This window comes from Thermobia domestica, chromosome 13 (genome assembly GCF_964235325.1).
Source record: "Thermobia domestica chromosome 13, izTheDome1.hap1.1, whole genome shotgun sequence".
NCBI lineage: Eukaryota > Metazoa > Arthropoda > Insecta > Zygentoma > Lepismatidae > Thermobia > Thermobia domestica.
In genome coordinates, this window is record NC_137466.1 from 29,460,779 (window position 1) to 29,478,629 (window position 17,851).

At 35.2% G+C, this 17,851-nt stretch overlaps 1 protein-coding gene across 2 annotated transcripts in view; it reads left to right on the forward strand.

Annotated features, from left to right (window-relative positions):
• mdlc (RING finger protein mdlc) overlaps nucleotides 1-17,352 on the forward strand; it is a 54,496-nt gene extending 37,144 nt beyond the window's left edge. Inside the window, exon 7 of one of the 2 annotated variants that reach the window (XM_081735577.1) lies at nucleotides 17,217-17,352. In XM_081735577.1, the coding sequence (XP_081591703.1) occupies nucleotides 17,217-17,268 (52 nt within the window). In that variant the 3' untranslated portion in view covers nucleotides 17,269-17,352. Of the gene's footprint in view, nucleotides 1-1,699; nucleotides 4,820-17,216 lie in introns of those variants that run through there. The other variant, XM_081735576.1, reaches the window with a different exon arrangement.
• The last annotated feature ends 499 nt before the right edge of the window (nucleotides 17,353-17,851 follow it).

Genomic DNA, 17,851 nt, shown 5'->3' on the forward strand with positions numbered 1-17,851 from the left:
ACATCATGTATTGCCCGTTGTGCAGAGAGTTGAATTTTTCTTCGCGAACCACGTAAGAAAAGCTCGCGACTTGTCAACTTCTTTACTACAGAAAAAGAAAACTCTTCTTAAGACACTGACCCAGTACGTATGTTCTGTCTTAATATGTGATTGAAAATAGTTCTTCAAGGTTCTAACAGATTTCTGCCTTGTTAGGAGTGCCAACTCGCAGTCTTTGTGTTTTTCAGAATTTTTGTGTGATGCTAGAATATTTGAAATGTTTTCCAGTCTGAAATGCCGTGAGTTGCGATCTTTGTCGTGTCTTTGAACAACCTACATGATGCACAATAAACGGCGCCAGTGCTACACAAATATACCAAATAATTCCGCAAAATCAATCGCCGTTTATTACGAGTTTACGAGAAAAAGCACTTTTATTTTAAAATCTTGACTTACCTGCTTTGAATCTTTGCGATTTAGAAAAATCGTTTTCAGTATTCTGATTAATTCCACGTCTTAGAAGAATGTCAATTGTAGACTCATTCAGACACCACTTGGCAGGATTGTCATTAACGAAATTTGCACTTTCACTGTCACAATCACTAACTCCTACGAACTGAGGAGAGACTACTTTAAGTGCACTTTCTTCCTCCACTAAACCCAAAATATTATCAACATTTTTCGTTTCACAGAGTTCACCCGATGTAACTGCTTCCACTTCAGTTACTGAACTGCTTTCGAAAGTCACTTGTTCCTTTCGCCTAAAAGATGATCCACTGTACCAAGCTTTTTCTGTAAGGTTGTTTCTTTTTCACGCTTTTCGTTTGCAAGTTTACGATAAGCCGCCCCACTTAATTTTGTTCGCTTCATGCTGCTGAATAAAATAAAAAAATAAAAAAAAAAATCGCAAACGCACTAGCAACCAACTAAATGCACCAGAAAATACAGTAAGACAAAAACAAGTTGCATCGAATTAGATATCTGCGTAATTATTTATTGCAAAACACAAATACTCGTTTGCGTATAACAGAAGCAGCTCCGAGTAGATTAATAACACGGTTCAAAAACAACCACTTTTGCGACTCATGCGAAAGATGCACTGACTCACTTAACAGCAGTCTCAAAAATGACCGACTGTATTTTATTTCGCTCTTTCTTTTTTTTTAATTTTTTTAATTTTTTTTTTTTTAAGACTGACATTGTACAGGCAATGCGACTATGCGAGTTTCAAACCATCAGTCTTCTTTGTCGCGTGCCATTGGTTTCGCAAGGGTGGTAAGAGATTGACGGTTTATTTACAAAAACAAATCAGCAAGGGTGGGTGGGCAGCTTGCATTATTGTCATTGTAAGCGATAAAAGTCACAGCATGGGTTACAAAACAAAGTGACTGATGCCTCAATCCGAATCTGAAGGAGGCAGAGCAGACGAAACATTTCTCGATAACACATAAATACGATACACCAAGGTTTCTTTCGTATGAAGCAAAAGTGTTGCAAACCATTGACTTGAAACATTGGGTCATTTTTGTGTGTTTGATTTTAAACATTGGATCGTATTTAACAAATGTCTAAATTGTTACTGTGTACGTAAGACTTTTTTTTATATTCTGGAGAAAAGATTGCCGCCCCTAGGCACGTGCCTAGTGGGCCTATTTGGTAATCCGCCACTTTGTTTAGGTAATATTGAAAATTAATTCATATTTTTAAAAATTTATTTCAGATGCAAGCATTACTTCTGTGAAAAATGTGCACTAGAACAATACAAAAAGTCCACAAGATGTTACGTGTGTAATCAACAAACAAATGGAGTGTTTAATCCTGCCAAAGAGCTTATTAATAAATTGAAAGGAGCAGAATCATTGTATGGTCGTACAGCCAGAGAGGATTCTAAGTCAGACTCAGATTAAGGGTTCTCAGGGAGGTTTTTTTAAAGAGTGTATGTGTGGACTTTAGATGAGGTAAAAGTTTCCAGGGTAACTTCTAGGCGTAGAACCAAACCCATTAGCCAAAAAAATTAGTATTGGAATTAAATAATAATAATAAAAATGTAAACACCTAAAATGGTGTAATGGAGTATAGGAGGATTTTAGTGAGTTTTCATGCTGACTGTTATGCTACGTTCTTACAGCCATGAAATGGCTTCATAAATCTCATTTTACTTCTAAGACGAAGAACCTATTGGAAGTAGCGTTTTTAATACGTTTCATTTTTTAGTTATTGGGACATTATATTCCAACAACTTTTTTTTTCACACCTTAAATGTAGAACATATCATATCCAAAGTACAAAGAAACTCTATGTATAATAATAATTCTAATGAATGGTATTAAGCTAATACTGTTGAAAATGATCGAACATTCGTTGTTCGATTTTTATCTGGCACATTTTTCAAGTAAATAAATATTGTACTCAGTTATGTTAAATAATAATAAACCCCTGATGATGTCGAAAAACCACTGCTTCTTCCAACAATTAAATGTAGAACATCGAGAAACAGAAGCAGGTATCAATGATTCATGACATCACCATACACTTCCCTTTGACGAAAAGTAATGTCTTAAAACAGCTTAACACAAGTTGGCCTGTTATTATTCTCGGAAAGGACAAATCAAAAATATCACACTAGTTCTTAAAATTCAAAAAGATGTATATTACTAGAAAATTAGAAATAAAAATACTACAAACTAATTTATATATTTACATACTTACTGAGAACATCACAGAATATAAATCAATTATGCTTGAGATTACGTAGTTTATAATGTTACCAGATTCTGTCCTGTTAAAATATCTGCTGTTTTCTTCTGCAGGTATAGCTTCTGTTTTCCGTTGTTTGACCAAGAAAGAAGACACGGTTTTCCGAAACATATGAAGTTGATATTTTCGGTGCAACATACGAGAGTATAGTGAACATTTAAACATCATAGCTCTGTTGTATGTTACATCCGATACTAATAAAAATATATTTGTAAATAAATGAAATAAAATTTTTTAGTTTAACAATTACGCCAGGGAAGCTAAGGGAGACAGATGATTTTAGCAAGTAAATGATGATATAAAAATTGGGAACTGAGAAAGTGGGAGAAAACTGGAGTACTCCGAGAAAAACCACGGAAACGATATTACCCACCACAAACTTACTTGGCCGGAGAACGAACCAGGGATCTCACACACCAAAGGTAAGCGCTCTACCATAGCCACCTTGTCTCTCTATTTGTAAATAAATGTGAACAGACTTGACAGAGTTATTAACTATACTCGCACACGAAAGACATTTTGAACGTAGAACGTTGCTCCATCGTTGATGGATTTCTAGCTGCACTAGGATGTATATTTTGTACATCGTTAATGAATGATACATGTGTGTTCTGCATGATAATGCAGAGACTTGAATCATCAGAAATGGGTAGTTAGTATCAAGCGAAGAGCAGTTATTAGATATCTTGAAAAGAAGAGAGTGACTCCAACCGAAATTCACAATTATATTATCTCTTACTTTGGGAAATCTTCTGTATCTGTTGATGATGTAAGAAATATAGTGTGTGAAACTTAAATGTGGGATAATATGCTGTGAAGATGAACATATCAGCTAGTCTTCTAAAATTATGTTACAACAGAAGAAAATATTAGCAATATGCATGAGATGTAAGATCAACGAGGGGCATTAGGGATATAGTAGACAGATTTCTTATACCAATCATGCACAGTATTTTGACAAAAGAATTAGACATGAAAAAAATATCTGCATGGTGAGCATCCTGGAACGTTAACTGCGGCACATAACGTTAGCAATTTGACGAAGGGTCGTATCTCAAAATCTCACTTTTTCAGACATAAAAAAAATATATAATTCCAGAGAGGAGGAAAAAGTTAAATCTGCAATGATTGATCAATAATTCCATATAACTATTATCTGGAATAGGTGACGAGTTATTACGTATTTAACTGCTTTCCTATCCACGTAATTATTATTTCTTTCTGTATGTCTGAAAAAGTGAGATTTTGAGATACGACCCTTCATCAAATTGTTGACGATAAGTGACAAAGACTTGTGGTTTGCTGTAAGCTTTAATAAACTTCTGGATGAATATAACGTGATGATCAATGAATCGTGAGCTTAAAACTGTGACCATGAAATCGAACTTCAAACCAAAGAATGGAAAGACAAGGGATCTTCACCCCTAAGAAATTCGAAGTAGTGCTATCAGTAGCAAGCGCATACTTTCTGTCTTTTTTGCTATGTAGAAATAGAAAGCGTTACTTTGTTGGATTATTCTTTGAGAGATCCATACTGTACTGCTTTAATTATGAAATAACTTGCTGCCATTGAGGAGAAACGACACAGAAAGTAGAGGTGGGATGTACTTTACCACAAAAATGCTCCCAGCCACTGTTCTTGTGAGATGCAATGGCTGCAGCTAAAAGAGCTGGTCTTAAATTCCGTGAACATCCTGCTTATTCATCTGATGTAGTCCCCAGTGACAACAGACTTCTCACAAAACTGAACATCTGCATGGCAGTGTCCAAATTGAAGAATATTGGACAATACGGAAATGGGTTAGGGGCGGAGCGTAGTGATTGTATCTCTATAGAACCACTGTATATCGATCGTACCTCTTTGGTTCGATAGAAATTGCTAAGAATATGATCAGAAATCTTCACGCAAAATCATAAACATATACTGGTACATGATCAAGTCAACGTAATATAGAAACTGTGACAAAAGGAAATGGGGATAAAAATAAAAATCTTACTTTGACACCTGCCGAAGGTTTTTAAAAAAAGTAATTAACTAAAATATGATATTTCAGAAGGTGACGCCAGGCATAATCATAGGTTATTTTTTTTTTTTTAAAAAAAAAAAGAAGGAAACAAATTTACGATTTTATGGAAGAGACGGGTTTAGGCTTTCTAATGTGATGAAACAAACTCGTAGTCGAAATGAAACAATTAACAAATCAGCGATTATGTCTTTAGTCAGCAGACAAATATATTTTTATTTGTGACTTTTTAAACTTCAGGGTAAATATTTCATTTTTAAATCATATTTGGCAAGCATATAGCATTATGAGGATTAAAGAAAATCATGTATAACAAAAGAAAATTAATTTCCATTCAAATGAGTTTTCTCATCCTCCTCGATCGGTAATATGGAAGTTGAGACCACTCATTCAACTCTCGAACAATTGTTTATGGAATATAATTTATGTAGAATCCTTCTAAAATAAAGTATATATTTACGAATTTAATTGATCTTTGGTGTTGACTGTACAGTCATCGACAAAAGAAATGAGAAAATTTTGTATTCAGGTTACTTAAAAATATGCTGTTTACTATGTCGATGACTATACAAAGTTTGATATTAGAAGAAGAGAGAAAGAAAGGATAGTTGTAACATTTTTGTTTGTTTTTGATACAGTTTTTATTCAAATTGTGTAAGGGAAAAATCAATAAAAGAACTATTTAATTTTTTAAAGACTACGTAGACCCATGTAAAGTTGTATTTTATTATTAATATTATTTCTTTGAAATGCTCTTTGGAAAGTCAATGATGTTCGTAGAGATGTAAACAGTATTTTTGAAACACATGAGTATCCACTTCATTTTCGAGCGTGATTGTACGTCTGTTGAATTTTAAGTATGTATATCATATGACTTCTCACAGTTCTGCTCTATTTATCAAGAGATGGTAAAAGTTAATTAAATCAGAGGCCTGTTATATTTTTGAAGTTTATTTGTTGATAAGTGAATAAATGAAAGGTTGACTTTTTAGTTGTAGAAGGGGAACTAATACACAGTAAACTTTCTAAGGTAAACATTTTGACTGTTAATTGTTTGGACTCTTTAGTTGATTTTTTATTCTGTTGTGTGATTACAGTAAAAAGGTATGTTACTTCTGATTAATTATTATAAATATAAAACAACTTATATAACGCCAAAAATTAGTACCCGTTTCATTGAACCAAGATAACATACATGGAATATGTAAAACTAAATAAAATGTAGTTATGTTTTGTTATGCTGCTTATGTAAATAATAGATTTGTTCCTTTGTACGTAAGTGTAAATAATTATGTTTTTATTTTATTGTATGTCTTTGCTTAAATACAATATATATATATATCATCATTGCCTTTTTTAAAACAACTACTATTTATGTATGTATAAGCAAAGAAATCAAACAAAACAATCATGATTTTGATTGGGGATTCAAAACATGGGATAATATTGAAGCTGTAATTTACAAAATAGCTTTTAGATGTTATGGAACTTCTAGCAAGAAAATCATATCCTATAGTTCTTTTTTGAGTTAATAAATTTTTACGGGCAGTTGTTTTCTAGTAGGTAAAAATTAGTCAATTTTGCCGAATTCGTGATATTAATATGTAGTCAGCTTGAATTGAACAACTAAGGAGAACTTCGTGGTATGTGTTGGGTGGCGAAGAAAATGACTCATTATTTCAAGTTTTGTTTTCATTTTGTTACATTATACAGTTTTAAAATTTTGAGATGTTGATGAGAGACTGGTTGGAAGAGGAAGAGAAACTGGTTGGGGCATTGCCTAAGAAGAGATTGTATCATGAGGGACGTCCTAGAGGGTATGGTGGCGGGAAAGAGAGGGAGGGGGCGAAGGAGATTACAGTTAATGGATGATATAAAAACAGAAAGATCATACGCGAAGACTAAGAAGTTAGCGGAGGACCGTGGAGCATGGAAGCTTTTCAGCTGCGACAAGTGACCTGTCAATAAAGGCAGAATACCTATGATGATGATGATGATGATGAGAGGCATGGCAGTCCGATTGTTGCACGAAACTACAATGAAATTTGAACACAAAAATGGGCAAATCTTCATTATGCCCTGAATTGAAAAATGCATGGAAGTGAAAAGGCGTAAAAAGAATAAAGAAATAAAAGAAAAATAGAACAATAAATTAAATGCAGTAAAATTCAACCGTCTTGAATCTCCAATGTATAATTCACTGGACCCTTCCACGTCCTCCAGGTATATTTGAAAGCTTAACATTACGTTTCTTCAGGTGCCACGGCATACATCAACAAGTTTAAATACAGTATGTATGTTGTGGCTGTACACTTTGTCTTTCAGGTAATTCACAGGAAGAAAAGCCCCTGAGTATAAATGTGAAAATGGGACATCATTTAATGGGTATACGTGTGGCCTTAACAAGTCATACAAGGAGATCTTTGAATAGATTATCCAGTTTGCGAACAGCGACAGTGGAGTGTAATGAGATGGGTAATCTTCCTGCCAGAGCTATTTACTCATATATCACCCCCTTTGTTTCTGCTGTGACATACCTGTATCTCCGAAAGATCCAAGTAACTCTACTGTAGTATGTCCTTTACATGAAGAGCCGATTAATGTATCGTTCGTTATTCCCTTGTACATTATTATCCTTGTTTTAAAGGGCCTCGATAGCTCAGTGGTAGAACGTTCACCTCTGGTGTGTGAGGTTCTTGGTTCGATCCTAGCTCTCGCCAGGTGAATTTTGTGGTAGACAAACACCATGTGTGTGTTGATTTTCTCTAGATTCTCCCGTTTCATCCCAGTTAATTCATTCCACTGTTATCACTCATGTCATCATTAGCGTTTCTCTTATAGTCGGTTCATAATCGTTGGACGTTAAACTACGTAAAAAATTTCTTAGAAGAATGCTTTCCACTATTTGCTACTGTTATCACTGGCAACATCTTTCTGATTTTCAATGTGCTACCTTTACAATACAAACAGCTATTTAATGTTGTTAGGCCTAACTTCGCTTATAATTTGTCAAACGAAGATAAATGATCTCTTCATTCTTCTTTTCTTCTTATTCATAAAATAGGATAAAAAGTAGGACTCACGTTTGTTGTGTTACTTTGTATGCCATAGTGATACACTTTCTTCACTGGTCAGAAGCAGCGTGAGTTGTAAAATCTATTTAACATTATGAGATTAAACTTAGGATTGAGAAATTGAAAGGTAAAAGCCGGTATATTTTGAGTGAACATGAAAATTACTTTTAGCTTAAGAGCAATCTGTGACAGGGTTATCCTAAGTCATATTCAGGAAATAAACACTATTCTCTACAATTTAAAGAAATAATATATGTTAAAGATAGAGTACAATCATCATCAAATTCATATAAACACAGTGTATTTTCAGAGTCATTGCATAATGTTTAATTTGAATTCAAACAGTACTTACGCTTGCCTGGTCCTGAAGTGAGCTGATCCTGGTAAGCTGAATTTTTCGTAACTGACCACATATCAGCACTTGAGTTTGTGACATCGCACAAGGTAAAATTAGCACTCGCGTTCATGATGTACTCTTCTTTCTATCTACTGAGAGGTCCTAATATAGATGTTTTGAAACAGTCTGATGTTTGACTAATAACCTCCAAGAAAATGAAAACTTTATTTTTCATTCGTGGGCAGTATTTCTGTACAACTGGAGACATTGAGGATCCACGAGGTAAGTCACGTCTCGTTACACGGTTACGGTGGTCGCGACTAGAGTCTTAGGACCGCACTCCATTATTTACCCAATCTGAGCGCGACAACACATCTCGTAATCGTAAAACAAGACAAGAGAACGCCAAAGATAGAATTTTCATGACTTTGCTCTGGTAAGAGTTACGCTAGATTAATCATGGAAAAAGAGTGAGCGAACCAACCTCTTCGAAAAAGTGTCCGTATGAAAACTTCGGAGGCGTCTTTCCTGTTCGCCGATCTGCGAGCGGTTGAGAAATTTCCAATTGTTTGTGAAGAGATGTGCGATTTGTGATTTGCTGATATAATTATCCAAACAGGTTGGTAACTGGTTAGATTCAAAGTTCAAGTTGTAGGTGTTTGTATGAATTCTAGATACTAGCTAAGGAGAAAAGCGAGTTTTAGGTGCAGAATCGATTGTGAAATTCGATGTTGAAACTGCGGCCTCATTTGTACCAATGTGTCTGTGTGTTATCCAGCGTCAGGGATTTTTATGCTACGGTGTGCTCTCAGAATTAACCTTTAAAAATGTTACGTTCAAGGGTCCGACACAAGACACTACATTTGCTTGCTTGCTTGTTTAATGTTTATAAAGAACTATTTTTAAGGAGTAGATGTCGTCATTGGAGAGTTTTTTTCTTTTCACAGTATTACTAGAGCTCAAACGTTGTTTATTCATCGGAATTCATGCAAAGAATGATGTCATCGATTATGATCTCCTTTTGTCAAAGTTTAATATATTACTTCATTTGAATCTTTCGAAAGCTCGTATCGAAGTTCGTATTCGCTTACCTCATGATTTTTAAAAATCTGTTTTTCGTAGAATAGTAGTAGTACAAAATACCATATTACACTGAAGATGTCGTACTTTTGTCGGCTTTCTAAGGTGTCTTGGTAGCAAAATTTCTGTTCACAGCGTGATTTCTGTTCACAAAATAAATTTACAAATAATAAATAAAGAAGGGAAGTAAAAACAGAACATATTTACGTAATGTAGAGGAATATGTTTTTTTAAACGAATCTGACTAGTCTTACAAAGACCATAAGAAGCTTAACTTTAGAAATAGGCTGTGTTACCATGTGTGTAACTGGACACGTAAGATCGGGGACTTACGAGGAACCAACTTGAAAACATAAAATGATACGAACGTTCTGTAAAATTCAGGTAGACAACTCGTGACTGTCTCTTATAATATTCCGTGCCCAACATTCAATATTTTGTTGTGCATGAATATAGTACAGTACCGAGATCACAAAGATACAACTAGAATCCATCGTTTCGCCAATATTTACAGTTTGCTATTCGTACATATTCGTAGACTTTTTGTGCCTGTAAGGGGGGCACGGTGACTCAGTGCTAGAGCGCTTACCTCTGATGCGTGCGGTTCCTGGTTCGATTCCTGGCCAGATAAGTTTGTGGTGAACAACATCATGTCCGTAGGTTTTCGTGGGGTACTCCCATTTCTTCCACTTTATCATTCCACCAATTCTTCCATAATCATTCACTTGCTTTAATAATCGTCTCCCTTAGCCTAAAAACGGCATAATCGTGGGACGTTAACCTGAAAGATTTAATTTTTCGTGCCTGTACATAATTGTGTGTATCAGCTTACTGATCTCTGTTCCTTGTTGTTTTCTGTTGCCACCTTTGTGTTTCTTCTCGTGCTTAAATTGCAGCTTGACTGTATGGACGAAAGGATATTTAAATTTTGTACCTTTAACTTACATTGTCAAAGCATCCTCTTTACGATGTAGCAACTCTGATCCGATTATATTAAATACATTAGAAGTTTGCCATTTAAAATATTGCACTGCAAAAGTTTCTGCGACGTAATAATGTCGGAAATATGTGAAAAAGTGAGGTCACTACTAAATAGGAAGGTCAGCAATGAAGGGTTAATATCTTTATTTAAAACGCACTATCATTTTTTCTGCCAATTGATTTGATTTGAATTTAGCGTCCCTTTGAGCAACGAGGCTGTATGAGACGTGGATCTACAGCTTAACGTGGGATCCGAACCACATGAGCTTCCGTCGGGATTCGAACTCAGGTCTCCCTCACCACGGGCGTGTACGCTAACAGCTTAGCCACGAGACAGCTTTTTCTGTCAATTCAATCTGGCAGTACCTTTTACAAATTATCATCGTAACTAAAAGAAATTGATTAACGCATCTCTATTCTCATGTGTTTCATTTCTGGCTGATAATGACTTGGTTGCTCGCAAGATCCCTCAGTCGTTTGATAATGAAATGTTGTATGACTGGTTAATATAGGATGCATCAATTGAATAGATTTAAAAAAAAAAATACCTGACATATGATATTATGATATTTTTTAGCCTTATTATGTGATTTCTTTTTTAAGAAATGTATACTAGCTGTTTGCATGTTTTTGCGTATGTCCTGATTTTTTTTATTTAGATTTTTTTGTTTACATATATGCGCGCATATTTTTTATTAGTTTGTTTGCTTTTATTATATTGGAATGGAAATAAATCATGTGTAAATTATTCATTGTAGCTTTGGAAACTTTAAGATTGTTAATAAAATTCCCACTGACCAAAGCAGTATATACTGTATATATTTTTTGAAGAGTATATGTACTCTTAAAATATATACTGTTTCGGTAAATGGGAGTTTTATTAGTAAATCATATGTGTTTATTGGGGAATTATATTTAGTTAAATAAAACTTCGAACAGAGCACTGTTGTTGGGAAAATATATCGATAATGTGTCTGATAAAGCTGTTGTAACGTTGGAAGTGTAGCAGTTGGGTAATATACTTGTTCAAAGTTTTATTTATCTGAGAAAATGGAAAGTTAAGTGTTGTATTTGGTGTAATTATGCATCACATAATATAGTTTGTTGTACAGGTACAGCACCTTCCAAACTTCATGGACAATGTATATTGCTTAAATTGGTGGTATTTTAAATGTGCTTTTGTTTTTGTTGTTGCAACTCACGAAACTTTGCCTTAGAACATATGTTTTCAAAAAAATAAGAGTTAGGTACAATGTTCGATACCAGAATTCCTCATTATTCAATATGAGCTCTTCCATTTTTCTTTTAGAATCAGGTCAGAGACACAATGTAAACTTAAGATTCAAGTGTAAGTTTACTGACGATTTAACTCTTCTAGTTCATATTAATTTCAAAATACTCACATTATTTTGTAGGTCTTCCGAATACTCGATTGGTTAATACATATTCTTCGTGTGCGTGTGGGTCTACAGATTTGATCTTCGGCGCGAGCACTTAATCAAATCTCACATTGAAGTGCTACTTTTATTTTAGGTAAAAGAATGCATTAAAAAAAAATCCTGAAAATCATGTTCACAAACTGATAATTCTAAATTCACTTTAATGTCTATTTTCGAAAGAAGGATGTTAGTTTAAAGTATGCCTAGCAAACCATACGTGAGTTGTAAATGCTAGTTGTGCATACTGTGGGCTTAAAATGTAAAAATGGAATTAATTTTTTAATTTTATCAATCTTTCTGTTTATTTCACGCACGTGAATTTTTAAGTTATTATTATTATTATTATTATTATTATTATTATTATTATTATTATTGTTATTGTTATTTTCACCTCCAACTACTATTTTCTCCTCTTCCGAATCACTGTCAGATGAATTTCCTGACGTAATTGGTCTCCTAATTTTTTCTGTCAAATCTTGGACCGAAATTGACTCAAATTTTCCTTTACGCAGCATCTCTACCATGACGATATGTCTTAATGACAATGTTATAGGGATTAGGTAGAGCTTAAATATTACAATATATAGTGTCATACACACACGTACTTTATCAATCTCGCATTGGTATTATTATTATTATTATTATTATTATTATTATTATTATTATTATTATTATTATTATTATTATTATTATTATTATTAATAATAATAATAATAATAATAATAATAATAATAATAATAATAATAATAATGAATCGCTTGACACAAAGGTATGTTTTACACTTAGTTTAATAATCTTTTATTAAGCATTTAGGAAATGTAGAGTTTAATATAGTGCAGTGAATTTGTGTATGCAAGAAACACATTTCTCTCTCACTAACCCGCTGTTGAAGATGTAGAGATGGCTTCCCCTTGTGAACCTGAGAAGTCCGTTGTTGTAGATCGAGGAATGAGACTAGACGCGATGTCTGGATTTACTACTTGTTCCAGAGAATTAGGATGGTTGGTAATTGAGAGTGTTACTTTTCATAGGATAGGTTGAGCTTAGAGTTAGCGTTGCGAACTTGGGTATTTATCTCTGAAAGGTTAAGATGTCTAATAGTTTCGGGTGACTAAACTAGAGACCGAATTGAATGAAACTAGAAAGTCTTTATAGAACACAGAAGAGGTAGTACTGAACGTGGGAAAGCACTGCTTGTGATGTCTCAAATCTAAAATTTCGACGTTTTGAGAAAAATGTTAGTTTCAGAGAAATGCGTTTATCAACATAAATAACTAAAAAAGCTTTAACAGTTTGTTACATTTTGTTGCATATACAGTTTTACATAATACAAAAGTTATACAATGAAAACAAACAACAGAATTCACATATGCAGATAACTCTATTCTTTTCCGGCTTGTCTAGACAATAATATATATATATATATATATATATATATATATATATATATATATATATATATATATATATATATATATATATATATATATAAAACCAAGAAATTCGTGTGCGTAAAATAAACATAATTTTGGTAAAATTTAAATATTAATTTCCATTTATACATTTTAAGTCGACAATACATTGGCTGTAAATACACTGCAATGTTGTCGGAGGCAAGTGCATGCATGAGAAGGGTCTGGAAAATGGTAGTTTGGACATTTGTTAGGGTGAATAGTAGTAAAAACAGTTACTTAAGTGAGTAGCTATAATGTTGTGTGTGTTTGAAACGGCCAGTGTTGTGTGAGATGCCCCAAAGCATGTTTACGAAATTTAACATAAATATAAATGATTCGTGGCCAAACTGCATGTGCATGTCATTGTTATAAAGGGTTGCAGGAAGGGTGTGGCAACCATGCACTGTCGTATCGAAAGGCTATGTGATGGGTCAAGGCGTTTAGTTCAGACCGGGAGAAGTCAGTACACTAGACTCCCAGCGGTCGTCCGTCTGTTGTGAAGGAACATACGGAGTTCGTGCGAGGTCTTCTTAAGAGTGATCGTCACTGGATTTTGAGAAGTATCATTAAAAGTTGATAGTCATCATTGTATATGGAGGGACGTAGAACGTAAGTATACGAATAAACCTCAAAACTGACAACCCATTCCTTTTTAGGGATTTTCCTTTTAAGAACTTCATTTGTGTGAATCATATATTATAACACATCAGTGACAAGGATGCCACTGTTATTATCAAGACATTAAAACTAAACGCTCCGGCGTTACACTTAGCTACCAGATGCATTCTGTGTGGTGATATGTGTTGAGCACATTTGTTCTCATTCCGGTTGTTTTTGACTTGGTGGACGGAATTCTCTAATTCAGATGGCTTCCCAATTGCCTCACACTGCTGGGTCACTATCTCAAATCAGCGTGATTTCTGTATTCCCATATACTCTTGCTATTAGATGGCAACTGGTTGCCAGCAACAGGATACACCAGCCGTCCCTAGGGCTTAACATTTGAATGTAATTTCAGTATGATACAAAAAAAAAAAAAAAAAAAAAATCTTTAACCTAGAAGAGACACTACAGAACTTAAGAACTTAAAACATCTTGGTACGTATGGTCATATGATCTACTTTCACGTCTTTCTCCGCCACAGGGACGAGGTAAGCAGTACCCTACTTCAAGACTTGTAACTTTGCACTAGTCCGGGGCTCTTAGTTGCACTGAAAGTGCAGTGGTTGTTGTGCAGGCAAGGCACTCTTTAGGTTAGTCCCCTGAACCTTTTGCTATATGGCTGTAAACCCCTTAGGATAATGAAATAAGCACATGTCGTGAGAGATTGAAGACACAGACTCTCCTAGTTATACAAACTGGTGGTGGGACTCTTCTAGCGCGTAGAAGTATACCCACTGCAGCGTTTGTGCCTGAGTGTTGCATGCCAAGCTCACCTACCGACTCCCACGAATGACTACAGCCCGACAGAGTCCAATTCAAACCCAGATTTTCGCAGGAGGAGCTTGTGTTCTGGCCCTGTCTACTTCGTGACTTTGAAACTCATACAGAGGTACTGTGTACTTCCTTCCAGATCAAATATTCGTGTAAGTCGCTATTTCAGAGAAAGATCGTAAGCACGGGTTCCCCATTCACTACCGACGTTGTATGAGAGGTTGATATGCAGCTTGGCGTGGAATGCGAACCACATGAATGTCACAGAAAATCAAAGCCAGGTTTCCTAAACGAAATGCGCGTACGATAACTATATCTACGCAAAAATTCTTTCCACTGCTGTATATTAATGTATGTGGCCTCATATAGACATAATCAGGAACTTGGCTAGTAACTAATAAAGCTATCAAGAACCTTCAGCATCAGCAAATCTGTCGTCACAAAATTGAAAATCTTTAAGTTTTACGTCCCATGGTTATGCCGGCTAGGCTAAAGGAGACGTTGATGATGAGAAATGAATGAAATGGTGGAATGAAAACAGTGAGAAAACGGGAGAGCCCTGAGAAAACACGTACACACGGTGTTTGTCCACCACGAAGCTCGCTTGGCGGGAGATGGGATCGAACCAAGGACTCCATGTACCAGGGGTGAACGCTCTACCACTTAGGCACCGCGGCCTCTCGCAAAATTGAAATCTGCCGTCTTCCATGAACTTTCATTTGTGAAGAAGGGCTTCACTGATCTGGACCGAAATCAGAATGAAGGCAATTGTACCTTGCCAAATCTGCTTGAGATTGGGTAATACAAAGCCAAAACAACAAAATCCCAAAAATGACCTGAAAGAAATGATAATTGTGGCATGATGCTAGAAGTTAATGGAAACTTCGCTTAAGCTAAAGTTAGGGGAGGAAGATGCAAGGGGAAAATACAAATTTCTGGATGACCATATCCGAAGGAAGAATGTGCACTTTGTGATTCAGTGTGCATTTTTTTTTTTTTTTTTTTTTTTTTTGTATACTCAGAGTGGTAAAGAAACATAGTGAAAACCTTGTCTTTTTATGGCACTGTTATGTTTTCTACCTATTTTTAAAACTGTAAACAGTAAAATTGGAATGATTGGTCATCTAGGATACTCATACGGAAATCCATTTGTTGCTACAGAACTGATTAATTGCTTTGTGTTATCACGAAGCTGTTGCAAAGTACTACACAGTGTGTCTACTAAATTTCAAGACTGGTATTATCAGAAAATGATGCAGAAGAGAATTACGTTGATTGGCTGCTAATCTTCAATACCCGACCCTCCTTGTTGTATTACAGGCAATTGCACGGCTGTATAGTTTCTAGATTCCTTTCTGGAAGTCCTCTTGTCCGACAGTGTTGAGTTTCTTCATCACCGCCCTTTGGATGTTCGAAATTGAGACAAAATGTTTTCTTATTAATGTCATTTTGACCTTTAAAAACAAGAAATAGTTTGCTGGGGCCAGGTCAGGTGAATAGGGCGAATGGTTGAAACATGTCACTTTTTTTCTTGCCAAAAATATCTGTACTGTGGGAAGGTGCAAATCATCCTCTTCTATAGATCTTGTTCCACGATCTTTCGAACAGTATCCTTACCAATATTTAAGTTCTCCGCAATCATCCTGAGTAACTGCCAACGATTTTCAGCCAGTTTTTACCGCACTTTTTCAACATTTTCGTCAGTTCAAACGGTTACCGGACGGCCAGGTCTAAGGTCGTCCGTGGTTGCCTCCTGTAAGCTGTTTTGCCAAGTCCACGGTCTCTGTGGCTGTCTTGCCAAGTTTTACACAAAACTTGATGGCTGTTCTCTACTCCATTTTACTATCCATGATGAACAAAGAGAACACAGTTCACTGAAATCAGTGTAACTAAAAAAATCGGAACATAAATTCGTGAATTCTTCACACAATGCAGAACGCACTCGGTACTAAAAGCTACACACAATAACCACTTGGTGGCTCAAGCGGTTATCTTATAGTGTTGCCAGTCTTGAAATTTAGTAGACACACTGTGTAAGTGTGAGTCAGTGTTTCATTTTCATTCTCACAGATGTCATATAATGTGGTCTTCTAGGTAGACAAAGGGAAGTATGTTCCTCGTAATTTGTGGTTTTGTTTTACATGCTTATGCAATACCAATAGCATGAAGGACGGAAACCTACAATAAAAATGGGATCCGAAACATTACTCAGATTTTTATCTGCGACATTATAATCCCAGCCAATTCAAACGAGACAACACGCACATCATAAGAGAGTTCATAACCACTCTCTTGTGTTAATGCTTACCGTAAAAACAGTTCGTATACCATTGTAGCTTGATTCGAGTGTCAATCCCATGGCTAATCTTCAGCTGAAATACTTGCTGCCTAAAATCCTGATCATAGAAATGACAAAAAAAAAAAAATTGCAGCTCTGTGTAAAAGCGACTGATTATAATTATCAGTTCTCAATATACTGCTTGTTCACGGCTTAATTCCCAATGAAATAGGCAACCTTTACCAACTTTCTTCTTTTAGTTTTATATTTTTCTGATTTTTTATGGAGGGGTAGCTTCTTTGAGAGAATTAATATCCTCATCTCTTTTAGTAATAGAATTAACGAATCATTCTTATTAGAAGTTTTATTTCCGTTATAGGAAGATGAAGATGATTCTTTCCAGAAAGCACTCGAAAGATATATTCAACTGAGAGATGGCAAGAGCGAGGCTGAAGAAGATCTAATACTTTCTCGTCATCTGAGATTGAAAGGAAAGGCAATTAAAAGTTTAACTGTAAGTTTAAATTTAAATAGTATAAGATAAAAATTTTGTTTCAGAACAAGCTTGAAAATGCTGATTCCGAATATGTTAAATATTTTTATACAGCGTTTACATTTGAGTCATATCAACTTGGGTAGAGCAGTGGCGGCTCGTGAGGGAAGTCACATCGGTAAAACTTTAAATGTTACTGCTACAAGCAAAGGGAAAGAAATCTTAACTATTGCATTAATTCTTGTATACAACTTTCTGAAATTGTATGAAGTTTACGTCCCTTGACTTGCAGCAGTAATATTTAATTGTTTACCATATGACTTCCCTCCAGAGCCTCCACTGCTCCACAGTAAGTGGAACCCAAGTTGATGTGACATACAACTGAGGTGATATGATGTGTGGAGTAATACAAGGTATTATAAAAATGAAGCGATATTTAAACATGTGGTATATAAAAAAGGTCAGTTCTACCCCGTATCTAGCGAAGCATTTGGCGAAAGAGCTTTGATAGTGTACTTCTT